This window comes from Microtus oregoni, unplaced genomic scaffold, assembly GCF_018167655.1.
Source record: "Microtus oregoni isolate MIOR12 unplaced genomic scaffold, Mior012 000043F_ref0000047, whole genome shotgun sequence".
In the NCBI taxonomy this organism is placed as follows: domain Eukaryota; kingdom Metazoa; phylum Chordata; class Mammalia; order Rodentia; family Cricetidae; genus Microtus; species Microtus oregoni.
Genome location: NW_024543210.1, coordinates 1,625,554 through 1,649,386, shown reverse-complemented (window position 1 = coordinate 1,649,386; position 23,833 = coordinate 1,625,554). Strand labels below are relative to the sequence as shown.

Sequence of the window (23,833 nt, the reverse complement as noted above, 5' to 3'; positions counted from 1 at the left end):
ATTTTTTTGAGACAGGGTTTCTCTGTAGCTTTGGAGCCTGTCCTGGAACTAGCTCTGTAGACCAGGTTGGCCTCGAAACTCACAGAGATCTGCCTGCCTCTGCCTCTGAGTGTTGGAATTAAAGGTGTGTGCCACCACCGCCTAGCTAAATTCAAAGATTTTGATCCTGGTATTCTGTAAACGAACACATTTCATATGCAGCCAGTATTTTATGACTAATGTTTACAAGAATACATTCTAGAATGAAAATGCTAGAAAAGAGTAGACTTAGAACCATTTCTTTTTTGCCTTCTGCTCTAGGACTTGCACAGAAGAGTTATTTAAAGTGGGCAAGTGTCTTTTGCTGTGGGAGACCTTTGAGGCTGTTTGATGTTCTTGTTTCACATTTTGTCCCCAGCTTTTCCCTCCCCTTATCCTGCCCTTTCCTATCCTAGGCCTGTTGTGGTACCTATGGCTTTACTAGGAGAGTAGACTTCGGAGTGTAAGTCATCAGAAGATTGCCTTCTAGATATTGAAAATATTCAATGGTATTGCATTTTTTTACGTTCTTTGGTAATGTATTCCAGTTTCTTTTCCATTTTTATTAGTTTAGTTCAGATTCTTGAGAGCTTGGGGTTTCTAGTTTGGAGGTTCTAGCAGGGGAGCACTTGTATACCCTTGACTGAGAACAGGTCTTCCTCTATTTGGGGAAGATCGTCCTCTGTGACCGAGTAAGTGTACAGTTGGAGGGGTTGGTACCAGCACGTGGAGTGGTGAGGGAGCAAGGGGATAATCCACCCAGCCGCCAGATCAGCTGAATCAACCCTGGTGGTCAGTAGGGTGGCATGTCACAGCCAAACTCCCCCTCCCTTTCCCCCCCACCCACCCGCCATGATTCTTTTTGTTTCTTTTTCTTATTGGTTTTTCAGACAAGGTTTCTCTGTGTAGCTCTGGCTGTCCTGGAACTCTTCTTTGTAGATTATGCTGGCCTCAACCTCAGGTCATCCTGCCTGTCTCCTGAGTACTGACTGGGACTCAAGATGTGTGCCGCCATCACCTGGCCAAATCTTTACTAGCATACTATATAATTTGCATATTTCTTACGATTATTGTGCTTTGTCAGTTTCCCATGGTATACTAAAACTCCTTGAGCAGAATTGCTTTGCTTATAATATTATTCTAAATGTCTAGAGAGAATTCATTTATTTATTATAGATGACCAATAAACAAATATTTGTTGAAATACTAAGATATGATGAGGTGAATAAGTTGGGTAAGCCTGACACAATAAATACATAAAAATTAGCCATCATTTATTATTTATTTAAGGTTCAGCACACTTCTGCCCCTATACCCTCTGGGTTTCACTCCAGTGAGATTACCTTCTTTCTCCTTTCTTAAAACCTCACACTAAGGGCTAGAGAGATGGCTCAGTGGTAAAGAGCACTGATTGTTCTAGAAGTCTTGAGTTCAATTCCCAGCAACCACATGGTGGCTCACAACCACCTGTAATGAGATCTGGCACCCTCTTCTGGCAAGCAGATATACATGCAGACAGAACATGGCTTGCATGCATGCATGCATTCATCCATCTATCCATGAATACATATATACATACATACACACACACACACACATAACCTTTAAACAAAACAAAACAAAAAAAACAAAACACTCATACTATTTCCTGTATGTGTTTCTGGTAATTACCCCCTGGCCTAGACGTGGTAGGCAAGTATTCCACTGCTGAGCCAGACTCACATTCCCTTCAGAATGATTTTTTTCCCCTTTTTGTTTTTGTTTATTATTGTTGTTGTTGTTGTTGTTATTATTTTTAATTTTTGAGACACGGTTTCTCTGTGTAGTTTTGGAGCATGCCCTGGACTTCCTCTGTAGACCAGGCTGGCCTCAAACTTAGAGATCTGCTTACCTCTGGTTCTAGAGTGTTGGCATTAAAGGCATGTGCCACCAATACCCTGCTGTGTTTTTATTTGTTTGTTTGTTTGTTTGTGGATGCAGGGTTTTAACTGTGTGATCCTGGCTGTTATGGAACTCATTTCATTGACTAGGCTGTCTTTGAACTCATGGAGTTCCACCTGCCTCTGCTTCTTAAGTCCTGGGATCAAAGATATGCCTGCTATCAGCTCAGACTGATTTCTTTCTTGATTTTGGGATTTTTGTTTTTGTTGTTTGTTTGAGACAGAGTTTCTTTCTGTACCCCTGGCTGTCCTGGACCAAACTGGCATTGAACTCAGAGATTTGCCTGCCTCTGCCTCTTGAGTGTTGGGTTTAGAGGCGTGTGTCACCACTGCAGGACAGACTGATTTCTTAAAGAGTGTCATTACTGAAGGAAATCTGTGCTTGCAGGAGGAGGAAGATGGATACCTGAAGCTGTGATTGAGGGAAGGGCTGAGTGGATAATGTGTGGAGCAAAATGGGAGCCACTGTGCAGGAAAAGTTTGGTGTTAGATACTCACGCAGGTCTTCAATTTTAAGATCTGTGTAATCTTGTGATTAAAGAAATTGCCTGTGAAGTGTTTTTCACAGTCCATTTCAGACAGTAGGGCTTCTTTAAATGTTAGTTCCACCTGAAGATAACTTTTGTAGTTTTTCTGGATAAAGTATTTCAGTAAAAAAGTGAGTAATCGAAAATTATTGATTTAATAGTCAGGTTATTATTGTCACCATTATTTCTTAATAATTTATTTGCCCTGCTGAGAATTGAGCCCAGAGCCTCACATGTGCTAGGTAAAGCACCTTTTCTCTTTAGTACATGCAACTGTTCTCCTGTATTGACAGTAACCAACCAAGTCTGCTTGACCACTTATTTATTTAGCAGTTTGACACCTGCTGTGTTTGAAGTCCTATGTACTGTTAATATAGATTCTCTAGGTGACCCTGCTTTCTTGGAGTTCATCAAGTAGGGTTCACAAGTGAAACCTTGGGGAGAGAAGGACAAGGGCAGAAAAGGCAGCCTAGTGAAAAGAATAAAGATAAGACCTTGCTGTTGCTGGGTGTGGTAGTGCACACCTTTAATCCCAGCACGGGGGGGGGGGGGGGGGGGGGGGATGACAAAGGCAGATGGGTCTTTCAGTTTGGTGACTCCCTGCTCTACATAGGGATTCCAGACTAAGGTTTCTAAGGTTACATAGTGAAGAGAGACCTTATCTCAAAAAACTAAAGGTGGGGGTATGTGTAAAAATTGCTATCAGTCATGATATATCACCATCTAAAGCTTTTTTTTTTTCCAGTATTAGTGGCGTGCAAATGCAAGTAGGAGAGGTAAAGCATGTAGATTAAGAGCTAGATTCAGAGCATGCTGGGGTCCTCCTTTAACCTTAGCACTAGGGAGGCAGAGGCAGGCAGAACTCTGAGTTAGAGGCCAACCTGTTCTACGAAGTGAGTTCCAGGACAGCCATGAATGTTTATACAGAGAAACCCTGCCTTGAAAAACTAGGTGTGTGTGTGAGGGAGTTAACCAAAGATGAGTGAGTGCAGTGATGATAGAAGTGATGGAGACGTGGGGTTTGAGAGATTGAAGAGGGACCACAGATCTTGAAAGTGAGAGAAAATGGAGAGGAAGGAGCAGTGGATGAGTCCTAATTTCTTTGTACAAGATAGAGATAATGGTTTACAATTGAAAAAAAAAAGTAGGACCAAGTTTTAGGGAAAATGAACAAGTTTCATTTCCCTACAACAGATGATTTTAATCTTGGAATGACTGGTATTTTGAAGCAGTTTCTGTTGTCCTTGTGCTTGTAGACTTTTGTTTGTTTAGCTTGATTTGTTTTTGTTTTTGATTCTCTATGGAGCCCAGGTTGGCCTCTTGGAGTCTTCCCTCCTTTGCCTTTCCAGTACTAGGACATATAGTAGACATGTGCTACTATACCAAACTTTGGACTGCAATTACTTGCTCTTAATATTTTTTTATTACACTTATTTACTTCCTGGGTAGAACAAGAAGAAAGGACTTTCTTCTTCCTTTTCTGTTTTCAGTTAATCCCTGTTCTCCTTTGTACATTGTGTCCCCAATCACATAAGACCTTCTATTTGGCCTTTCTGTTTTTTTGTGAAATGGTATATCATGTTTTCTAGGCTGATCTTGAACTCCTGGGCACATGTAATCTAAATTCTTTACTCAGCCTTCCAAGTGCCTATTTTGCCCTTTCTAGGGAACCTCAAATTTTTGGGTTTGTTTTTTATTTTTTAATTTTTTCCTTTTTGTTTCCTTTTGTTTTGTTTTACTAGACTGAGAGAGGAGAATTCAGTGTATGTGTTATTTAACAGCCTAACTCTTTAGGGGAGAAGGATAAATAGTATAACTCAATATTTTAAAAAAATCATAATATTATATATTACATACTTAAATATTTGGAGATAAATTAGATTGAATAAAACAACTTTACCTGTTGAGTGTTTTTAATGCTAAGTCAACAGTTCTCTAAAATCTAAAACCTTTTGATTCTGTAATTTTGGATTTTAAATTAAAGATACATAAATCAGGAGTAATGGACGGGATTCTCTTATTTCTTAAACAAAATTATTCAGGGACTGAGGAAGGTGGTTCAAAGGTTAAGCCCCTCATTTGGTTCCCATCACTGACATGGTAGTTCACAACCATTCATTCATTAACTCAACTTCCAGGGGATCTGATCCCCTTTTCTGATTTCCATGGACATCAGGCACACACATGGTGCACATACATAAATGCAGTGAAAATATAAAATAACTTAATCCAAAAAAGGATTAAAAAGAAGAAAAAAAATATGATTCTGATTATATGTAGTGGTATCTGCCTATATTCCCAACACTCAGGAGTTTGAGACAAAGATCCTGGGAGTTTGTGGCCAACCCACCCAGTAGTGAATACAGAGAGATGGTAGGAAATGAAAGGAGAGAAAAAAAATGATTAGATTCTAAAATTTCCCCATTAACTGTAATTTTTGCTAGAATAGCTGTTGAGAGATGGAGGCAGGAGGATCAGGAATTCAAAGTCATTCTTCAGTTACAGAGTGAGTTGATCCAGAGAGAGAGAGAGAGAAAGAGAGAGAAATGAAAAGAAACAAGTTTATTTAGCACACTGCAAAGAGAACAATGGGCAGCATGGCAGTCAGCCAGGTATAATCTATGAGCCTGATTTTTTTTTTTCCCCAAGGAAGGTCCATTTTAATTCTAGTTTGCTGATTGCTTGCCTGCCTGCCTGCCTGCCTGCCTGCCTTCCTTCCTTCCTTCCTTCCTTCCTTCCTTCCTTCCCTTATTTGGGGGGCTTTTCCAAATTAATTAATTAATTAATTATGTGTGTTTTTCTGTGTAAAGCCCTGGGCTGTCTTGAAACTTGCTCTGTAGACCAGACTGGCCTCAGATTTACAGGGATCTATTGTTTGATGTTTTACTCATTTGGTTTTTTGAGGATCCACCACCCAACTCCCAAATAAATCATACATGGAGCCTTATTCTTTTTTTTTTTTTGAATGATTCATTCATGAATGCCTGGTTTTAGCTAGGCTTGTTTTTTGCCAGCTTTTCTTAAATTATACCGACTACCTTTTGCCTCTGGGCTTTTTCTTTTTCTTACTTCTGTGTATCTTTTTTTACTCTTACTCCATGACTGGCTTGGTGGGGGGGCCCCTATTGTCCTCTTCTCTTTGTTCTTTTGCTTCTTTCTTTCCAGATTTCTTCTCCTATTTATGCTCTGCCTGCCAGCTCTGCCTATCCTTGCTCCTGCTTCACTGTTGGCCGTTCAGAGCTTTATTAGACCATCAGGTGTTTGAGACCAGCAAAGAATCATAGTTTCATAGAGTTAAACAAATGCAGCATAAACAAAAACAACATATCTTTACATCTTAAACAAATGGTCCACAGCATAAACAAAGTAACATACCAGGCTGGAGAGATGGCTCAGCGGTTAATAGCACTGCCTGCTCTTCCAGAAGTCATGAGTTCAATTCCCAGCAACCACATAGTGGCTCACAACCTTCTGTAATGAGGTCTGGTGTCCTCTTCTGGCCTACAAGCATACATACAGACAGAACACTGTATACATAATAAATAAATCCTAAAAAAAAAGGTAACACACCTTAAAATAATATTTCCCGACAGAGACCTGCCTGCCACTGCCTCCCAAGTGCTGGATTAAAGGCGTGTGCGTTCACTGCCAGGCAGATTTATTTGATTTTTATAAGCACTGGTGTTTTGCCTGCATGTATGTCTATGCAAGGGACTGGAGTCACAGACAGTTGTGGGCTGCTTGCCTGTGGTTGCTAGGAATTCAGTAGTTTTTCTTTTACATCATAAACTGTTCAGTTTTATGGAGTCCTTTTTCTGTAGTGAATGAAATAATATCCTAGCTGCTTACACCTTTTTGTTGTTTGTTTGCTTGTTTGTTTTGTTTTTTGAGACAGGGTTTCTCTGTGCAGCCTTGTCTGATCTAGAACTCACTCTGTAGACCAGGTTAGCACAGCTCTGCCCATGTCTACCTCCTGAATGCTGAGATTAAAGGTGTGTGCCACCACACCAAGCTCCCTAGATGTTTTTAAAAGTAAAATGTGACTTTGTGAAAAATAAAATTTGGGAGATAGCCACTTAATGTCATGTTTAAGTGTATGGCTTATTGTTTTAAAGATTAGATAAGATGAATGGTATGTGTATTTTGTTATAAGGCAGCCACTAGGTCCTATTCAGGATGATTGGAAATATCGTATGCAGGGGCTGGAGTGGTTAAGAGCACTTGCTGTTACCTGGTAACTCTCAATCCACTGTAACTCTAGTTTCAGAGGATCCAATGCCTTTGTCTGGCCTCTAGAACGCCTCAGACCTCCTCCACTGCATGCATGTGGTACACAGATATACATGTGGGCAAAATAGTCATACACATAAAAATCAGAACAAAACTTTTAAGAGAAGCCTTAGCTTGTAAATCTGGTGGTTTATAGATAGTAGTGAGCCACCATGTGGTTGCTGGGAATTGAACTCACCTCTGGAAGAGCAGCTCTCTTAACCTCTGAGCCATCTATCTAGCCCCCCATCCCCCTCCCCCCGTGTAGCTCTTTTTTTTTTAAAAAAAAAAATGTTTTAGCCAGGTGGTTGTTTGTGGTGCACGCCTTTAATCCCAGCAGAGGCGGGTGGATCTCTGAGTTGGAGGCCAGCCTGGTCTATCTACAAGAACTAGTTCCAGGACAGGCTCCAAAGCTACAGAGAAATCCTGTCTTGAAAAAAAAAATTGTTTTAGTTTTATTTATTTTGTATGCTTGAGGGGTTCACCTGCATCTGTGTTTGTGCACCACGTGTGTGGCTGGTGCCTGGAGGTCAGAAGAGGGCAGACCCTCTGGAACTGGAGTTATGGATAGTTTTGAGCTAACATGTGCGTGCTGAGAATCGACCCGAGTCTTCTGCAAGAACGACAAGTTCTCTGAATCGCTGTGCCACCTCTCCGACCCTAGGCATAGCTCTTTTAAGTAAAGACCAAAACCAAACCAAAACAAAAAAAGCATAAAATGAACTAACACATAAGATTTAAAAAGTTGATTGAATGTAGCAGGAAATGGTAATATAATTTCTCACTAACTAGCTATTGGCCTCGTTCCCATCAGTGTATGGTGACATTTACATTCTGCCCCTTCACAGGCTGTGGTGAGGATTAGACATACAGATGCAGTTGCTAAGAGTTAAGTTCTCTTTGTGTGATAGTCGCCTTTTAAAATACAGCTGCTCATCAGCTGACAGTGGGTTACATTGTAGTAAATATGACTGCAGATGCCTTTCTGATGATTACCCTTAAACTACCGAACTTCAAAGCTTAGTCTAGCTGGCCTACCTATGGTACTCTGAAGATTTAGTCTACACTTTTGCAAAAAATTACCTAAAATGAACCTATTTTATAAGATAGTGTTGTATATTATATCTTGGATAATCTAATTAAATACTTGTATCAGAAAGGGCTGACTGAACTGTGCACTGTATATATAGTCATGGTTGTTCTCCATCATGGCCTATTGGTGCTTTTAGATTGTCATACTGTGTATCAGTGGCTCAGAAAACAGTTGCAATGAAAAATTTAAAGTATAGTTTCTACTAATTGTACTCTTTGAATGCTTCTGTACCATGATAAATTTGAAAAATCATAAATTGGAATTGACTCAGCTCTCTGAGCTCCTGGTTGAGTTATAACACTTGATCTGTTTCTTATAATAGTTTCTTGTTTTCCTCATTAATTTCTACCATGTGGTTCAATCCTTTAGATTCAAGTAAAAGCCGTAATGTTTTGTTTCTCCCACTAGATGCTCCTAAAACTTGGTAGCACTGCACGTCCTCTCATTTCCTTGTCTCTGTGTACATTACGTTTCAGCACACTTCACATGGAGACGGGAGGCAAGAAGTCACCTCCCGCACCGGGCGCTCTGGAGCTCGGTGTAGAAACTCAATAGCTTCCTGTGCAGATGAACAGCCTCACATCGGAAACTACAGACTGTTGAAAACAATCGGCAAGGGGAACTTTGCAAAAGTGAAATTGGCGAGACATATCCTCACAGGCAGAGAGGTAAATGCTTGTGCTTGCTTCTGTTGTGGTGTCTGTTGTGCTTCCTAAAGACCAGGACGCATAGTAACAACTGGGAAGTTCTGTCTTCCTTTTGCTGTAACTAACTTGAAAAATAGCTAATTGTTCTGCTCTTTTTCAGTGGAAAAATCAATAAAATTGTCTTGAACTGCATGTATGCACGTCTGTATATAAGCCTATAAGCTCATGGTGTTTGCAGATCAGTAATCTGTATTTACAGGTTTATCCCATGCGTTTCCTTCCTTTTCTGAGGAGTTTTGCTAGCTCAAGTTTGCCAGGTTGTGCCGGAAGGCACATGCTTTCCCAGCTTTTGTGATCTTGGCTCTCTTGCATTTCTTATCAGAGTACATGTACCGAAACCACAGAATTAACTTCCTCTTTGCATCTTCTTATGCGGTGCATAACATTTTTTCTACTTTGACAGAGTTATTGTATTTAGGTCTTGGCACCTGTTGTCTGAGAGTCTGAAGTTCTCTTCATCCTCTGTGTAAGGGATTGCTTTTGGGAAGTATTTGTTGACACACCCTTCCCCCAGGCTTTAGACTCCCCTGGTACCATTCAGGGGGTTTATCTTGCAGGGTTTATCTTAACATTGATTGACTTGTCTTTCCTCCTCTGCTCTGTAATGGGGAATGCTATATGTGGGGACGTGGTTGGTACTTGTTACAGGTATAGTAAATATGGTCAGATGACTATAATTGTATGACTATGACTGAAAGGTGCTTTTAAAAGATGTTCTGACTGGGCAAGGTGGTCCCAGCACTTGGGAGGCAGAGGCAGATAGATCTCACCAGTATGAGACCAGCCAGGTCTACAAGGTGAGTTCCAGGACATCAAGGACAATTGATTACACAGAGAAACCCTGCCTCCAAAAAACAAAAAACAAATAACATAAGAAAAAAAGAAACAAAACAAAAATAGTAAGCCTTCTAAATACAACCAGTTCAGGAATATAGCAACTGTTGATACTTCTCTTAGAGACAGTTACTCATTTGATCCATACATTAAAATGTATCCAGACAGCAACAAAACAAAACCCAGCAGTCTGCATTCACACAGGAAGAGACTGTGCTCATCAGGGCTCATGGTAGACTCCTAGCACCCCACTGGCTGTGAGAATGTAGTCATGGAAAAGCAGTTAGCATGAGCCTTTTCCTTTTCTTTGGCTTTGGCTGGCTTGTCATGTAGTCCAGGCTGGCCTCAATTTGCAGAAATCTACCCACCTCTGCCCCCAAGTGCTGAGATTAAAGTTGTGCACCATCACGCCCAGCATGAGCCCTGTTTGACGGCAGGTATTATGTTTGGGGGCCGTCCTCTGATTAGATTTCTAGGGTAAGATTCTTTGAGATGGGGATCTCTGATTTTGAGACTAGCCTGGTCTACAAAGTGAGTTCCAGGACAGTCAGAGCTACCCAGAGAAACTCTGTCTTGAAAAAACAGATGTACTATATGCGTCACACTCTTCTGATGGGTATGACAGCACTACATGACAGGTATGCCATGGCATTGATGCCCACAGCTCACTGGGGTGAGGCTAAGTAGGACAAGCCCTGTGCCAGTCATTCTGTCAGCAGGTAGTCTGTTTACTGCCATATACCCCTTAGCTCTTCTAGGTTTTGTTTGTGCTGGAACTTGAAAAAGGTTGAGAAGTTATGTTCTTCTTTCTACCCTAACTAGACTCTTTAGACAGTAACAGAAAATTTGCCCTTCACAGCCTCAAGTTTTAGTGACTATATTTCTTGTGGATATGTGGGGACTGAAAACAAGAATCCGAAAACAAGCTGAATAGATGGAGCTGTCCCTCCTGTCCTTGAGTGGACCTTTCTTGAGATAACAGGTTAATTTCCACCAGTCCCAGATGTTTGCTCTGGTTTCCTGAGGTGGCAGAGGTAACAGGACAGACAGACCAACAATGTTTCTGTAGTCTGGTCTACTGTGTTTACTTGTGGTTTTTCTCCAGAAAGGTTTAACAGTGGTGACCAAAGTGGCTTAATTTAAGTTTTTCTGTTTTAAAAAACTTAATCAAGAGGCTAGAAAGATGACTCAGTGCTTGGGAGCTCTGACCTGGGTTCAGTTCCCAGCACCCACATGAGAGTTCACAACTGTCTGTAACTCCAAGATCTGACATCCTTACACAGACATATATGTAGGCAAAACACCAATGCACATGAAAAAAAAAAAAAAAACAGCGCTCGGCGGTGGTGGCACATGCCTTTAGTCCCAGTACTCAGGAGGCAAAGGCACGTGGATCTCTGTGAGTTCGAGGCTAGCCTGGTCTACATGAGCTAGTTCCAGGACAGGCTCCAAAGCTACAGAGAAACCCTGTCTCAGGAAAAAACAAAAACAAAACAAACAACAACAACAAAAAGAAACCTTTAGTCAAAATCATTTCTCTTTTTTCCCTTTTATTATAGGTATGACCATAATCATATATGTAAACAATATAGAATGTATTACATAGAAAGCAAAAGGGGTTTTTGTTAGTTTCTCTATTCCAAGAGAATCCCCACAGTTTTTATATAGACATTAACTTTTGGCTTAACAAAAGAGAGTCTCATGGACATAATAGTGATCTCTATTATGGCTGTTTTCTCTATAGTATTGTTGTTGTGATTAGAGTATATATGAGCATGAGCATGCACAACACCGCCCATGCGTAGAGATCAGAGGACAGCTTTATTAGAGTCAGTTCTCTCCTGCCACCGTGGTTCTACATTTCAAATTCCAGTCGAGCTGTGTGGCAAGCACTTTTAATTCTGAGCCATCTTGCCAACCAAATAGTATCTTTGGTTAGTAAGGCACCTTGACCACTGTCAGGGTGTTTGTACTCACAGAGTTCACGTATTAGTTAAAGGCAACCTAGCCTTTCAGAATACAGTGAACCATAGTGACCACTGAAGGTATTTCTAAATGTTGTTGTTACTGCAACAAATAGGTCCATAGTCTTTGCCACTATGTGTGCTCTTGTTAATAATGTAGGGTAATGTCATAGGGGAAAAAACCCTGGGGCAAAGTGGATGAATATTTCACGTTATAATAGACACTGCTAAGGTAATTTTGAAAAATCATTTATCATCAAAAATGAATGTCTATTTTTCACATCCTTGCCTAAGCTTTTAAGAAACTTTTGTCTAATTGTCTCAATCCATTTTTACTGGTGTAACAATATCAGATAGTGTACCTTATTTTTTTTTTTTAAATATAATTTGATAGTTTTGGAGGCAGAGAAGTTTGAAATTGAGGGACTAGGTTCCTTTTATAATGTCCTCCCACCCCACCCTAGGATGACAGCTGTGACCATTTCTAAGGTATGGACCTTCCTACAATATTCTGCTGTTTAATGTTGTTACAATGGCAGTTAAATTTCAATGTGTCGGGGGGGCTGGAGAGAGATGGCTCAGCGGTTAAGAGCACAGACAATTCCTCCAGAGAACCCAACTTTGGATTCCCAGCAACCATGGCTGGTTGCTCACAACTACTTGTAACTTTAGCTCCAGACTAGAGCCTCTATGGGCACCTGCATTCATGTGCACATACATACTTAACACGTGTAATTAAAAATAATTTTAAAAATTGTACGTGTGTTTTGTCTGTGTACATATGTGGTCACAAGGTGGTGATCATTTGTTTGGACTGTCTTTGTAATCTGGTCATGTCTGTGTTTAAGGTGGAGCTCTAAGAAGTGAATTTGAAATTGTGTTCACATGTATAGGACATGTGTGGTCACCAAGCTTGCCTTTGGCAGGTGTTTGGTACTTTATGGAAGCCCCTAACACTTGTCTTTAGAGCTCTTCTCTGGGTATGTTACATTTGTCTAGACAGGGATCTTTTCTTCTGCTTGGGGCAGAGTTGAGGAGTAGCAGGTTGTCCCAATTACCTCTTATTTTGTTCCCATGTCTTACTCATGTTGTCCCCTGTTAAACTTATTAATCTTGAGCCCAGGGCCTTACTGGTTTCCACAGAGTGAGTTTCCAGTTTTTGTGGCTCCTTTCTTCTTTATGCCTAGGGCCTTTTAGCTTTTCTTAGTAATGCTGGCCAGTTGGCATTTTCTCTCCATGTAATTTCCTTTATTTTCTGTCCACTCTGAGAGGAAATTTTTGAAATCTTTTATTTTTTTATTTTTTATTTTTTGTCTTTTTAACATGTGCCTTTACACCTGCGTTCTGTTATTGCTATTCCTTCCCATTTACCTGGAGTATCTTCCTTCTTTTCTCCCTTGTGTCCTGTCCCTCACTAGAGCACTCTACCCTGCAGCCTTCTTCACTCTGGCGCCCTTTGAGACAGACTTTCCTCGTGTAGCACTGACTGTCCTGAAACTAGCTCTGTAGGCTAGTCCTTGAACTCAGAGATTCATCTGCCTCTCCCTCACAAGTGCACCAACACTGCCTGGCCTCTAATTCTTATCTGTTTACTTAATTAGCAGTTCTGGAGCTTGAACGCACAGTATTGTGTATGCTAGGCATGTAACAATGGTTAAACTTGATCCTGAGGCATATTAAACTTTGAGGCTTCAGATAGTCTTATATTTTGTTTGTTATTTTGGTTTTGGTTTTTGAGACAAGGTTTGTCTGGGTTGTTTTAGAGTCTGTCCTGGAGCTCTGTAGGCCAGGCTTATCTCGAACTCACATATATCTGCCTGCTAGTTCCAGGACAGCTAGGGCTGTTACACAGAGAAACCCTGTCTTGAAAGATTTAAAAAAAAAAAAAAAAAAAAACACCTCACACGCAAGAAAGTTAATATACAATAAGTATGTAACATTTTGAAAGTCAGTGTTTACAATAAAATTATGGTGGGAATATTGTTTTAATTTCTTTTTATTTAAGGTTTCAATTTTTAAATTTTTATTTTAACTATATGTTGTTTGTTTGTTTGTTTTGGTTTTTCAAGATAGAGTTTCTCTATAGCTTTGGAGCCTGTCCTCGTACTAGCTCTTGTAGACCAGGCTGGTCTCAAACTCACAGAGATCCGCCTGCCTCTGCCTCCTGAGTGCTGGGATTAAAAGTGTGGGGGCTGGAGAGATGGCTCAGAGGTTAAGAGCATTGCCTGCTCTTCCAAAGGTCCTGAGTTCAATTCCCAGCAACCACATGGTGGCTCACAACCATCTGTAATGGGGTCTGATGCCCTCTTCTGGCCTGCAGGCATACACACAGACAGAATATTGCATACAAAATAAATAAATAAACAAACAAACAAATCCCACCTCTCTCCCTCTCTCTCTCTCTTTCTCTCTCTAAAAAATAAAATAAAATAAAGGTGTGTACCACCGCCCGGCCTGATTATATGTTTTTATGTGTGTCTGCTTATGTATAGGTCAGAGGGGAGGGCATTGGACGCCCTGGCACTGGGGATAATTTAAGCAGTTTTGTGAACTATCTGTTGTGGTGCTAGGAATTGAACCTGGGTCACTACAAGAGTAAAGTGCTCCTAATTGTAGAATCATCTATACAGTCCTTATTTTTATTTTTAATATGTGTATACATGTGTCTCTGGGAGTGTGTGTACATGTGTGCAGTTCTTTGAGGCCGGAAGAGGGCATCAGTCTTCTGAGAGCTAGTTTCAGCTGTTCAGCATGGGTGTGAGAACTAATTTATGCTTTTTGGGGGAGGGGGGTTTCGAGACAGGGTTTCTCTGTGGTTTTGGAGCCTGTCTGGGAACTAGCTCTTGTAGACCAGGCTGGTCTCGAACTCACAGAGATCTGCCTGCCTCTGCCTTCCGAGTGCTGGGATTAAAGGTGTGCACCACCACCGCCCGGCTTAATTTATGCTTTTTGTAAGAGCAGCTTGTGTTCATAACAGCTGGGTCATCTCTTTAGCCCCATTTTTTCCCCCACAGATGTCTTTACTGTGAGACTTAATAGAAGTTTGCTAGGTTTTAGTATTCTCTGCATTGGTTTTGTTGAAGTAGATGAAGAAATAGATTATTAAAGGGGGAGGAATACCAGGTGGGCGGTGGTGGTGCACACCTTTAATTCCAGCATTTGGAAAGCAAGGCAGGTGGATCTCTGAGGCCAGCCTGGTCTACAGAATGAATTCCAGGACCGCCAGGTCTAGGCTATGCAGAGAAACCCTGATTTGGAAAGTAAAATAATACCCAAAGAAAAATAGAAGAGGAATACCTTACTCTTGTTGCCTTTGATGCTATTCTAGAACTCAGCATAGAGTTGTTTCTTAGGGCAAAAGGAGTATAATTGAATTTTAATTAAAAACAATTGTACAAAGTCTGGCAAAGTTAATATCCAGAATAATTTGCTTCAGCTGAGTATGAAGTATTCAATAGCAGATTTGGAAGTGAGCAACAGAAGACTGAAAGAAAGGCCTTGTATAATATGTAATAATATATGCAACTAATAGCTAAAGCTGATACTATGCTTTTAGTACATTCTGAAAGTACAGGGGCAAAGCCATGTTCTCTTTTTAATATTTTTTACCTTAAGATTTATTTATTTTCTTATACATGTATGAGTGTTTTTGCCTACATGTATGTATGTGTACTACATGTTTTCCTGGCACCTTCGGGGGTCAGATCCCCAGAACTGGAATTATGGGTGGTTGTGAGCTACTATGTAGGGTAGGTGGTGGGAATTGAACCCAGGACTTCTGCAAGAACAACTGTTCAAGTGTTCTTTTGTTTGTTTTTCGAGATAGCATTTCTCTGTGTGACAGTCCTGTCCTGGAACTCACTCTGTAGACCAGATTGGCCTTAAATTTATAGATATCTGCCTGTCTCTGCCTCTCAAATGCTTGGATTAAAAGCTTTGTGCTACCACCGCCTGGCTGCAACAAGTGTTCTTAACTGACTGAGCCATCTCTCCAGCCTGTAAAATCAATTCTTAGATATAAGAAAATTGCTTTATTACACTCATGGGAGAATTGTTTTGTTTTGTGGCTCTTTGAGCTAGAGCATCAGCTTTGTAGCCCAAGTTAGCCTAGAAGTCACTCTCTTACCCTGACTGGGCTCAATACTGTTGCTCCTTTAGCCTCTCAAGTCTAGGATTACTGGCCTCTACTACTGCTTTATTGTGTTGAAAATACATGTAGTGTAAGAGTTAGAATTTTAATTGTTTGAAGTTTACAGTTTAGTGTTAAATTTTTTACTAAGCCATTACCACCATTCACTCCAGGACAGAGTTTATGCTTACCAGTTTATATACTTGATAAAAGTTATTTGCAGGAATCAACCCTTACAGTGCCTTTGCATGAATTTGCCCTTCTTCCCCTTCAGTCTATTTAATGCTACATTTATTTATTTGTTTGTTTGTATTTTTTTCTATTTACTAGACAGGGTAGCTTTAGAGCCTATCCTGGCACTCACTCTGTAGACCAGGTTGTCCTTAAGCTCACAGAAATCCAATCCTCCTGCCTCTGCCTCCTAAGTGCTGGGATTAAAGCTATATGCCACCACTGCCCAGCTATTTTTTTATATGTGAGTTTTTTGTTTTTTCAATAATTGTGCTGATTAATGTGGTTCCTGAACATAGTGATGCAGTACTATTTAGTTGTCCTAATTGCAAGGCTGAGATGTGTCTTGCAGAGAAAATGCCTGTGTTCAGGTAAACACCCTCAAGCATTGAGTGAGTTGTAGGACCATCGGTTCAACACTGACCAATAATAATACCACTTGCTCTTAAGGGGGCACTCAAATATAAAAAGCCATGACTTGGGAGACTGAGGCAGGAGGACCATTAGTTAAAGGCCAGCTTGTGCTACAAATGATGTTGTTCATTTGAGCTATCATGTTAGGGAAGTGATCTGCATGTGATCAGCACCCAATCGTCAACCAAACAGTTACATTATGTCTGCAGGAAAACTTTAAATTTTGTAATTGTACTTAATTTTGTATGTAAAGTGTTTAGTTTTACTGCCAAAAAGAATGGCACCACGGTTTCAGATATATTCAATTTTTAGTAATCTAAGACGTCCACAAATTTTTTTTTAAAGCTTGTGTTATTGCTTATTTTCCACTTTTAGACATTATCTCTTGGCTATATAGAATTACTGTTCACTTAAACTAATGTTTGTTTTTAATATATAAATGCTGTTGAAATTGTGTAGTATTTACGCGGCTTTTCCTTCTTTCTTTTTCTTTTTTTACTGAGTCAGGGTTTCTTTGAGTAGTCATGGCTGGTCTAGAACTTTTTCTGTAAACCAGGCTAGCCTTAAATTCAGAAATCCACTTGTCTCTACCTCCCAAGTATTAAATGCTTGCTCTATGTTTCTCAGTCAACTTTTTTTTCGTGTGACTTTTTTGCTTTCTGTTGTATTTTATTGTTGTGATTGGAAAACTACTTTTTTATTTTAAGATTCTTTTCCCTTGTATGTATATTAGTGCATGTATGTATGTGCACTGTGAGTGTTCCTGGTGCTCACAAAGGTCAGAATAGGGGGTTTGGATCCTCTGGACCTGGACTTTTGGATTATTGTGAGTCGCCGCGTAGATGCTGGAACTGATTTTTAGTTCCAGCATCAAGTGCTCTTAACTGCTTTGCCCTCTCTTCAGTCCCTGAAGTTTTATTTTGTAACCAACTACTGTCATTGTTTGCATCCACCATTGACTAAAAGGTATGTCCTCAAACTTTTTTTGTTGTTGTTGTTTTGTTTTTCAAGGCAAGGTTTCTCTGTGTAGACTTGGCTGTCCTGAAACTCTCTTTGTAGAACTGACTGGCCTTGAACTCCAAGATCTACCTGCTTCTGCCTTCTAAGTGCTGGGATTAAAGGCATGTGCCACCACTGCCTGGTTTGTTCTTAAACTTAAGTTGAAGTTCTGGCTTATAGCATGACTATATTTGGTAATAGGGTCTTCATAGACATTTAAGTGAGCTGTAATCATTGATATTTATGTTTTTGTAAAAAACAGGACAGCAGAGAATCCTCTCTACTATGTGAGGATACTGTGAGAAGGATGCAGGATCAAAAGCCTCACCAGGACCAACGCTGCTGGCACTTTGATTTTGAACTATCATCCACTAAAACAGGGAAAATGAATTGTTCTGTTTAAGCTACTAGTCTGTGGTGTTTATTATGGCAGCTTAAGCAGACTACTATTCAGGCTATTGCGACCTTAAGGGATTTAGAGTTCTTTCTTTTTTTATAATTAAAAGTTTTATTTTTTTAGCTGGACGATGGTGGCACATGCCTTCAATCCCAGCACTTGGGAGGCAGAGGCAGGTGGATCTCTGAGTTTGAGGCCAGCCTGGTGAGTTCCAGGAAATTCAGGGCTGATACACAGAAACTCTGACTGGAAAAAGAGTTAACTAGTATCAAGCCTGAATTGTCAGTCGAGCATTTATAATTAATATAAGCCGCTGTGTGGTAATTGGGAAGTGGCTGCCGGGTATTTGGGAACAGGCACTCGGGAGAGAAATGTCTGACGCACGATCACTTACAGGAGCAGAAATTACTCAAAGACAGCTATATCACTAAAGCCACCCTAGCTTGAGTGACAGTTTACAAGGCTGGGAACCTGGGGCACACTGCACAGCCTACATACAGGTAGTTCACCAGGTTGAAGAGTGCCCTTTCCAGCTGCCTCAGTTTATTTAAACTTCCAGGCAGCGCCCTGCTCTAGTTTCAGTCTTTTTCGCAGCTAAACTCCATTGATCGGAGGGGGACCATCAGGTTTTATTGCTTACCCTGGGAAAAGAGCCTAGTGAATCTGGTCGGTTTCAGGGACTTTCTAAAGCTATTTTGAGTTGTTTATCTTCATACTGAAGGATGGAATGTTACAATCTCAGAGGAAACTGTTATGCAATACAGTACAATTTAGGCTATAAAGATAGACTGGTTCCTCCCAGGTGAGATATGTATAGGTAACGTTTGAATATCTGACTAACAAATACTTTTTTCTGCATTTTCCACTTAAATTTATATTTTCAAATATGGAACTAGTATTTTGACTTTTTTCACGTGCACACACATTTTTTTCTCTCAATTCTGAGTTGCCTTGAAGCTTCTGCCTCTGCTTCCCTGAGTGCTGGGATTAAAGGTGTGCTCCGCCACCACCTGGCTGACTCCTTCAATTTTTCAGTAATACATGCGTATTAAAAGAAGCCATAGTTTCTCCTTGGATTCTAATGGCTTAAAAAAAAATACTGTTTGCTGGTATACCCTTTCTGAACAAAGGTTGCTAGGTGACACATTTATTGCCTCTGTATATGCCTCCCATGGTTAGCCTACAGATTGGTCTGGAGTTTTGGTCTTTCCATTGTTATTTGAGATGCGTTACCCAGACAGGTCTTGCACTCTTCTTGCGTTAAGTCTCCTTGGTACCAGAAGTACAGATGTATGCCACCTCATCAGGACGTCTGTTTTTGGTGGATTCTTTTGTCGTTTTCAGATTTAGTACCAACTTATTTAATACTTACAAAAGTACTATGTTTAAGATACCCCAAAGGGTTTTTAGGCTACACATTCCTTTCAAGTTTGTGCCCTAGAATTACAAAATTCACTGAAATTAGTCCCAGTAAATAGTGGGAGTTGGGGGGAATAGGTCAGTAGGGCAATGCTTGCCTAACAGGAATAAGACTGTCTAGTCAGCTCTAATACTCCCCCCCCCCAAAGTGAAGAATTTGCTACACTACATATAATTTTTGAAGTGTATTCATTATGTAATACTTTTGGGGAAGGCTAGAGGAGATTATTTCACCCTCTTCTATGTACTTAACAAATATAAAATGTTATAATACTGTTTGCATGAAGTCTCTTTAATCACATAGTCTTACGAAGTTCTAATTGCTTTGTAAATAACCAGCTAAGATTTATTTTTTCGATTGCTTTTTAACAATGCCATATGTGTGATAATTTACAAAACTCTGTTTAGCCTATAATTAGTAAATTCTGAAAATCTGTAAATAATTTTCCCCCCTAGGTTGCAATAAAAATAATTGACAAAACTCAGTTGAATCCAACAAGTCTTCAAAAGGTATGTTGATCTAGTATTTACTATTTTTAATTTTTCTGTTTTAATTGCTATATAATTTACCTTTTAAATGTTTTAACTGTTGGTAGTTAGTGCAACAAAGCTTTCTCTTCCTCTAGTGAATATAGCTTGCTGAACATAACACTGGTGCATACTTGTAATCCCAGTATTTAGAAGACAGAAACAGTTTAAGGCCAGCCTAAGCTTTCTAATTAGGCATTTCCCTCTTTCCCCAGAAAGTTAAATGGAATTTTTCATAAATATAGTTGGGTTACCTTCATTTGAGAGCAGTCATTTTAGATGTTTGACTAAGAATTTTTAAAAAATACAAAATGTTTTCAGTTGAGAAAGATACTTTTTCTTGACCTAGCTACTTGTGAGGCTACTGGAGAAAGGAAATTGTTTGAGGCCAAGCATCTTTGAGACTAGACTAAGCAGTTTAGCGATACTTACATCTTTTTTTATTATAATTAAATTATAACATTTCTCCCTTCCCTTTCTTCCATCCAAGCCCTCCCATAAACCCCTCAGTGCTCTCCTTTAAATTTATAGCTTCTTTTTTCTCCAGTTGTTACTGTATGCATATATATATTCCTAACTATAACCTGTTCAGTTCATATAATGCCACTTGTATGTTTTTAGGGCTGACCATATGGCACTGGACAACCAATATGTATTCTCTTCCCTGGGGAAGACTACCTCTCCTCTCAGTGTTCCTCAGTTATTTGTAGTTTTGTGTAGGGCTAAAGCTTCTTGGTCTTTTCTCTGGTTTGGCATATTTATTGGTGTTATCCTTGTTCAGCTCATGTTTCAGCATTCATGTTAGTGAGACTATGGGTGTAGCTTCTGATGTTACTAGGAGATGCAGTCTCACGGCAAACTATCTGATCCTCTGGCTCCTAAAATCTGCCCTCTCTTCCACAATGTTTAAACCTTAGGCAAAGGACTATTGGACTTTTTGTTTGTTTGTTTTCTAGGATGATTCAAGACAGGGTTTCTATGTTTAACAACCCTAGCTGTCCTGGAACTCACTCTGTAGACCAGGCTGGCCTTGAATTTACAGAGATCCGCCAGCCTCTGCCTCCTGAGTGCTGGGATTAAAGGACTGTGCCACCACTGCCTGGCAGGCAATATATCATTTTAAAATACATACATACTGCTACCATTTGGCTTTGTTAAACTTTTTTTTTTTTTTGATTTCTCTGTGTAGCAGCTTTGGCTGTCCCAAAACTTGCTTTGTAGACTGAGATCCACCTGCCTCTGACTCCCAATGTTGGGATTAAATGTGAGTGCCACCATCACCATCTGACTCTGCTTTGGCTTTTTAAAACTTTATTATTGTTGTGTGAGTGCCATGGTACTTTGCAGAGGTCAGTGGACAGCTGCATGGAGTTGGCTTTCTCCTTTTCTGGAGGTAAAATTCAGGTTGTCTGGGTTACATAGCAAGTTCTTTTACACATTGAGGCATCCCATCCTTCTTATCTATCTTAACTGAATGTCTAACTTGACCAGGAACAAGTCATTAAACTTTTCAGTTTTAGGTCTTTTTCGTTGTTGTTGTTGTTGTTGCTTATTTGTTTTCTGAGGCAGGGTTTCACTGTATCCTTGACTGGACTGCAATTTTCTATATAGACGAGGCTGTCCTCACACTCTTAGAGTGTGAGGACTGCCTTGCTCTCCCACCTGAATGCTGAGATTAAAAGTGCCCCCATGCCCAGTAAGTTTTTCATCTTTAAAATAGAGATAGTTTGATCCAGTGTTGGTGGTGTAGCCTGTAGCGTTAACTACTGGCAGTGCCAACATAGGAGAATCTTTTGAGTCCAGATATTTGAAACTCACCTAGGTAATATATCAAGACCTCATAATGATTGTTAATTAATATTTTTATCATCTCAAAGTGGATGTATTAATGAAACAGTTTATATAAAAGAGCTATGTAAACCTCAAACTCTCCAGTTGTAAGTTACTTTGGTGTATGGAATGCATAATTTAATTACTACTGTATTCCTAATGGTGAATTTTATCTTGAATTTTTTGGATATCTGTTATTTGGAGAGGACCAGGGAGGAGGTAGATTTCATCTGATACTATAAATATTATTTAAATATGTTGCAAACAGATCGCAGTCCTTTGTTCGGAAGTATGAATTCTATTTGCTTGCTTGCTTTCTCTTTCCCTGCCTGCCTTTCTCCCCCCCTTCTTCTTCTTCTTCTTTCTTACCAGGTCTGACTAAGTGATCCTGGCTGGCCTCAAAGTCACCAAGTGTATTAAATAAGTAACCTTTTTTCTTTTCTTTTCTTTTTCTTTTTTTCCCCAAGACAAAGTTTCTCTGTATAGCCCCGGTTGTAGTGGAACTCAACTCTAGTTCAGGCTGGCTCTTTTACGAGATCCGCCTACTCTGCCTCCTAAGTGTTGGGATTAAAGGCGTATCGAGTAGTCTTTTTTTTTTTTTTTAGTGATAAAATAAACTATAAGCTGTCTTTATATATTTGTTTTCAGTTTTTTTAACAGTGAGTTGTTTTTGAAAAATGACAACTTTGGCCATTTTTGAGGCTTGTTCTAATAGCTTTTCCTGGGTGGTTATCATTCACAATTGTATACACACTGGTAACAATTCTCTCTATATATTTTTGTTTGTTTTATTTTGCTTTTTTTTGTTTTTGGTTTTTTTTTTTGTTTTGTTTTGTTTTTTTTGTTTTGTTTTTCGAGACAGGGTTTCTCTGTGGCTTTGGAGCCTGTCCTGGAACTAGCTCTGTAGACCAGGCTGGTCTCGAACTCACGGAGATCCGCCTGCCTCTGCCTTCCGAGTGCTGGGATTAAATTGTTTTTGTTTTTAAACAGGGTCTTATTATGTAGCTTAAGCTGGATTTGAGCTTGTGACTGTTCTCTTTTCTCTGCCTCCCAGAGTCCTGAGATTACAAATCTGAGCCACTAAGCCCTCACAAACAGTATATTCAACTATCTATTTAGTCACATTTGTCCATCAACTGTGTAGTTCGTTAATGTTGCCATCACTAGAAGAGGTTCACCAGCTCACCCAGGCATTTTTTAATATATTTTAGAATGGTGTTGATCTTATTATATTCAGGCTGGCACACCGAGTCAGATAACTTTACTGAATACATATAAGTAAACCCGAAATTTTGAGTCTCTTTTTCTAACCACTGAGTGCATAATCATCAGATAAAGGATAAATGTAGATTTCTTTTTCCCCATTTTATACTTTTCACCTTCTACTACTTTTAATTGCTAAGGTTTTAGGTCAGTTTTTAATGAATTTCTGTAATATTTATGTATATAAATAAATTTAAATAAAAAGCAGAAAGTCATAAAGCTGGGTGTGGTAGTAGGTTTATAAATCCTAGCCCTGGGGAGACAGAGACAGGTGGCTCTTGATAACTGGTTAGTCTAATGTACTTGGCAGTTTTCAGGCCAGTGAGAGACCCTGACCACAAATGAGTGAATGAGTGAATGATAGAGCTGGCCAGCCTAGTCTGCTTTCCAAGTTTTTGACTAGTAAGAGACCCCAACCATAAACCACCATGTTAGAGTGGGTGACACCTGAGGAATGATGCCAAGGTTATCCTCCAACCTCTATACTACATTTACTCCGTATTCAGAGATAATAGTTCATTTTTTAGACAAAAAATGCTTACCTTTTCAAAATTCCAAGACTTTGTTCATTCATTCCTTTATTTTATTTATTGAGACAGGGTTTCTGTACATGGCCCTGGTTATCCTGTAATTCACTATGTGGCTAGCATAAAACTTAAAAGATCTGTCTGTCTCTTCCTTCCAGGTGCTAGAATTAAAGGTGTGCACCACTTTATTGAGGCATGTCTGTATACTAGGTGTAACCCATCTAGAGTCAAAGTATTTTCCTTCAGTCTTAGAAGTAGACTGTCAACAAAGGAGTACGGCTTAGAGCATGTGTAAGACAGACTGCATGGACTGAAATCAGGCTTCAGTCCTGCCTACTGTGGGATAAGTCATGTCATTGTCTGGGTCTTTTCAAACACATTGTAGGGGGTTGGAAAAGAGTAAATTCATTGTTAGAACTTTTAGCAAAGCTCAGAACATAACTTAACATATCATAAGAACACTGTAGGCCTTGCTCTCTGCTGAGTAGTTGTTGTTTGCTTGGATTTTGGTGAGGGTCTGTAGGAGTGGGAAAAGTGTTTGGTGTATTTAAAATTATTCTTCTCATAGGAAATAAGTGACATTTAGGAAGTGCATGGTAGTTTACAATTAGGTCTCTTTTGTAGGACAATAATTATTAATATTTGCATGTTTAGTCTTGAGGCAGATCCTCATTCTTTCTTTCTATCTGGTTTATTGTTTTTGTTTTATGACAAGAGTTTCACTATGCAGCCCTGGCTGGCCTA

At 39.7% G+C, this 23,833-nt stretch overlaps 1 protein-coding gene across 6 annotated transcripts in view; it reads left to right on the top strand.

Moving 5' to 3' along the window:
* Window positions 1–23,833, top strand: part of Mark3 (microtubule affinity regulating kinase 3) — a 90,013-nt gene that overhangs the window by 9,476 nt on the left and 56,704 nt on the right. For all 6 annotated transcript variants that reach the window (XM_041633122.1, XM_041633121.1, XM_041633120.1 and 3 more), the window contains exons 2-3: window positions 8,324–8,515; window positions 19,398–19,451. In XM_041633122.1, the coding sequence (XP_041489056.1) occupies window positions 8,324–8,515; window positions 19,398–19,451 (246 nt within the window). The remainder of the gene's footprint in view (window positions 1–8,323; window positions 8,516–19,397; window positions 19,452–23,833) is intronic.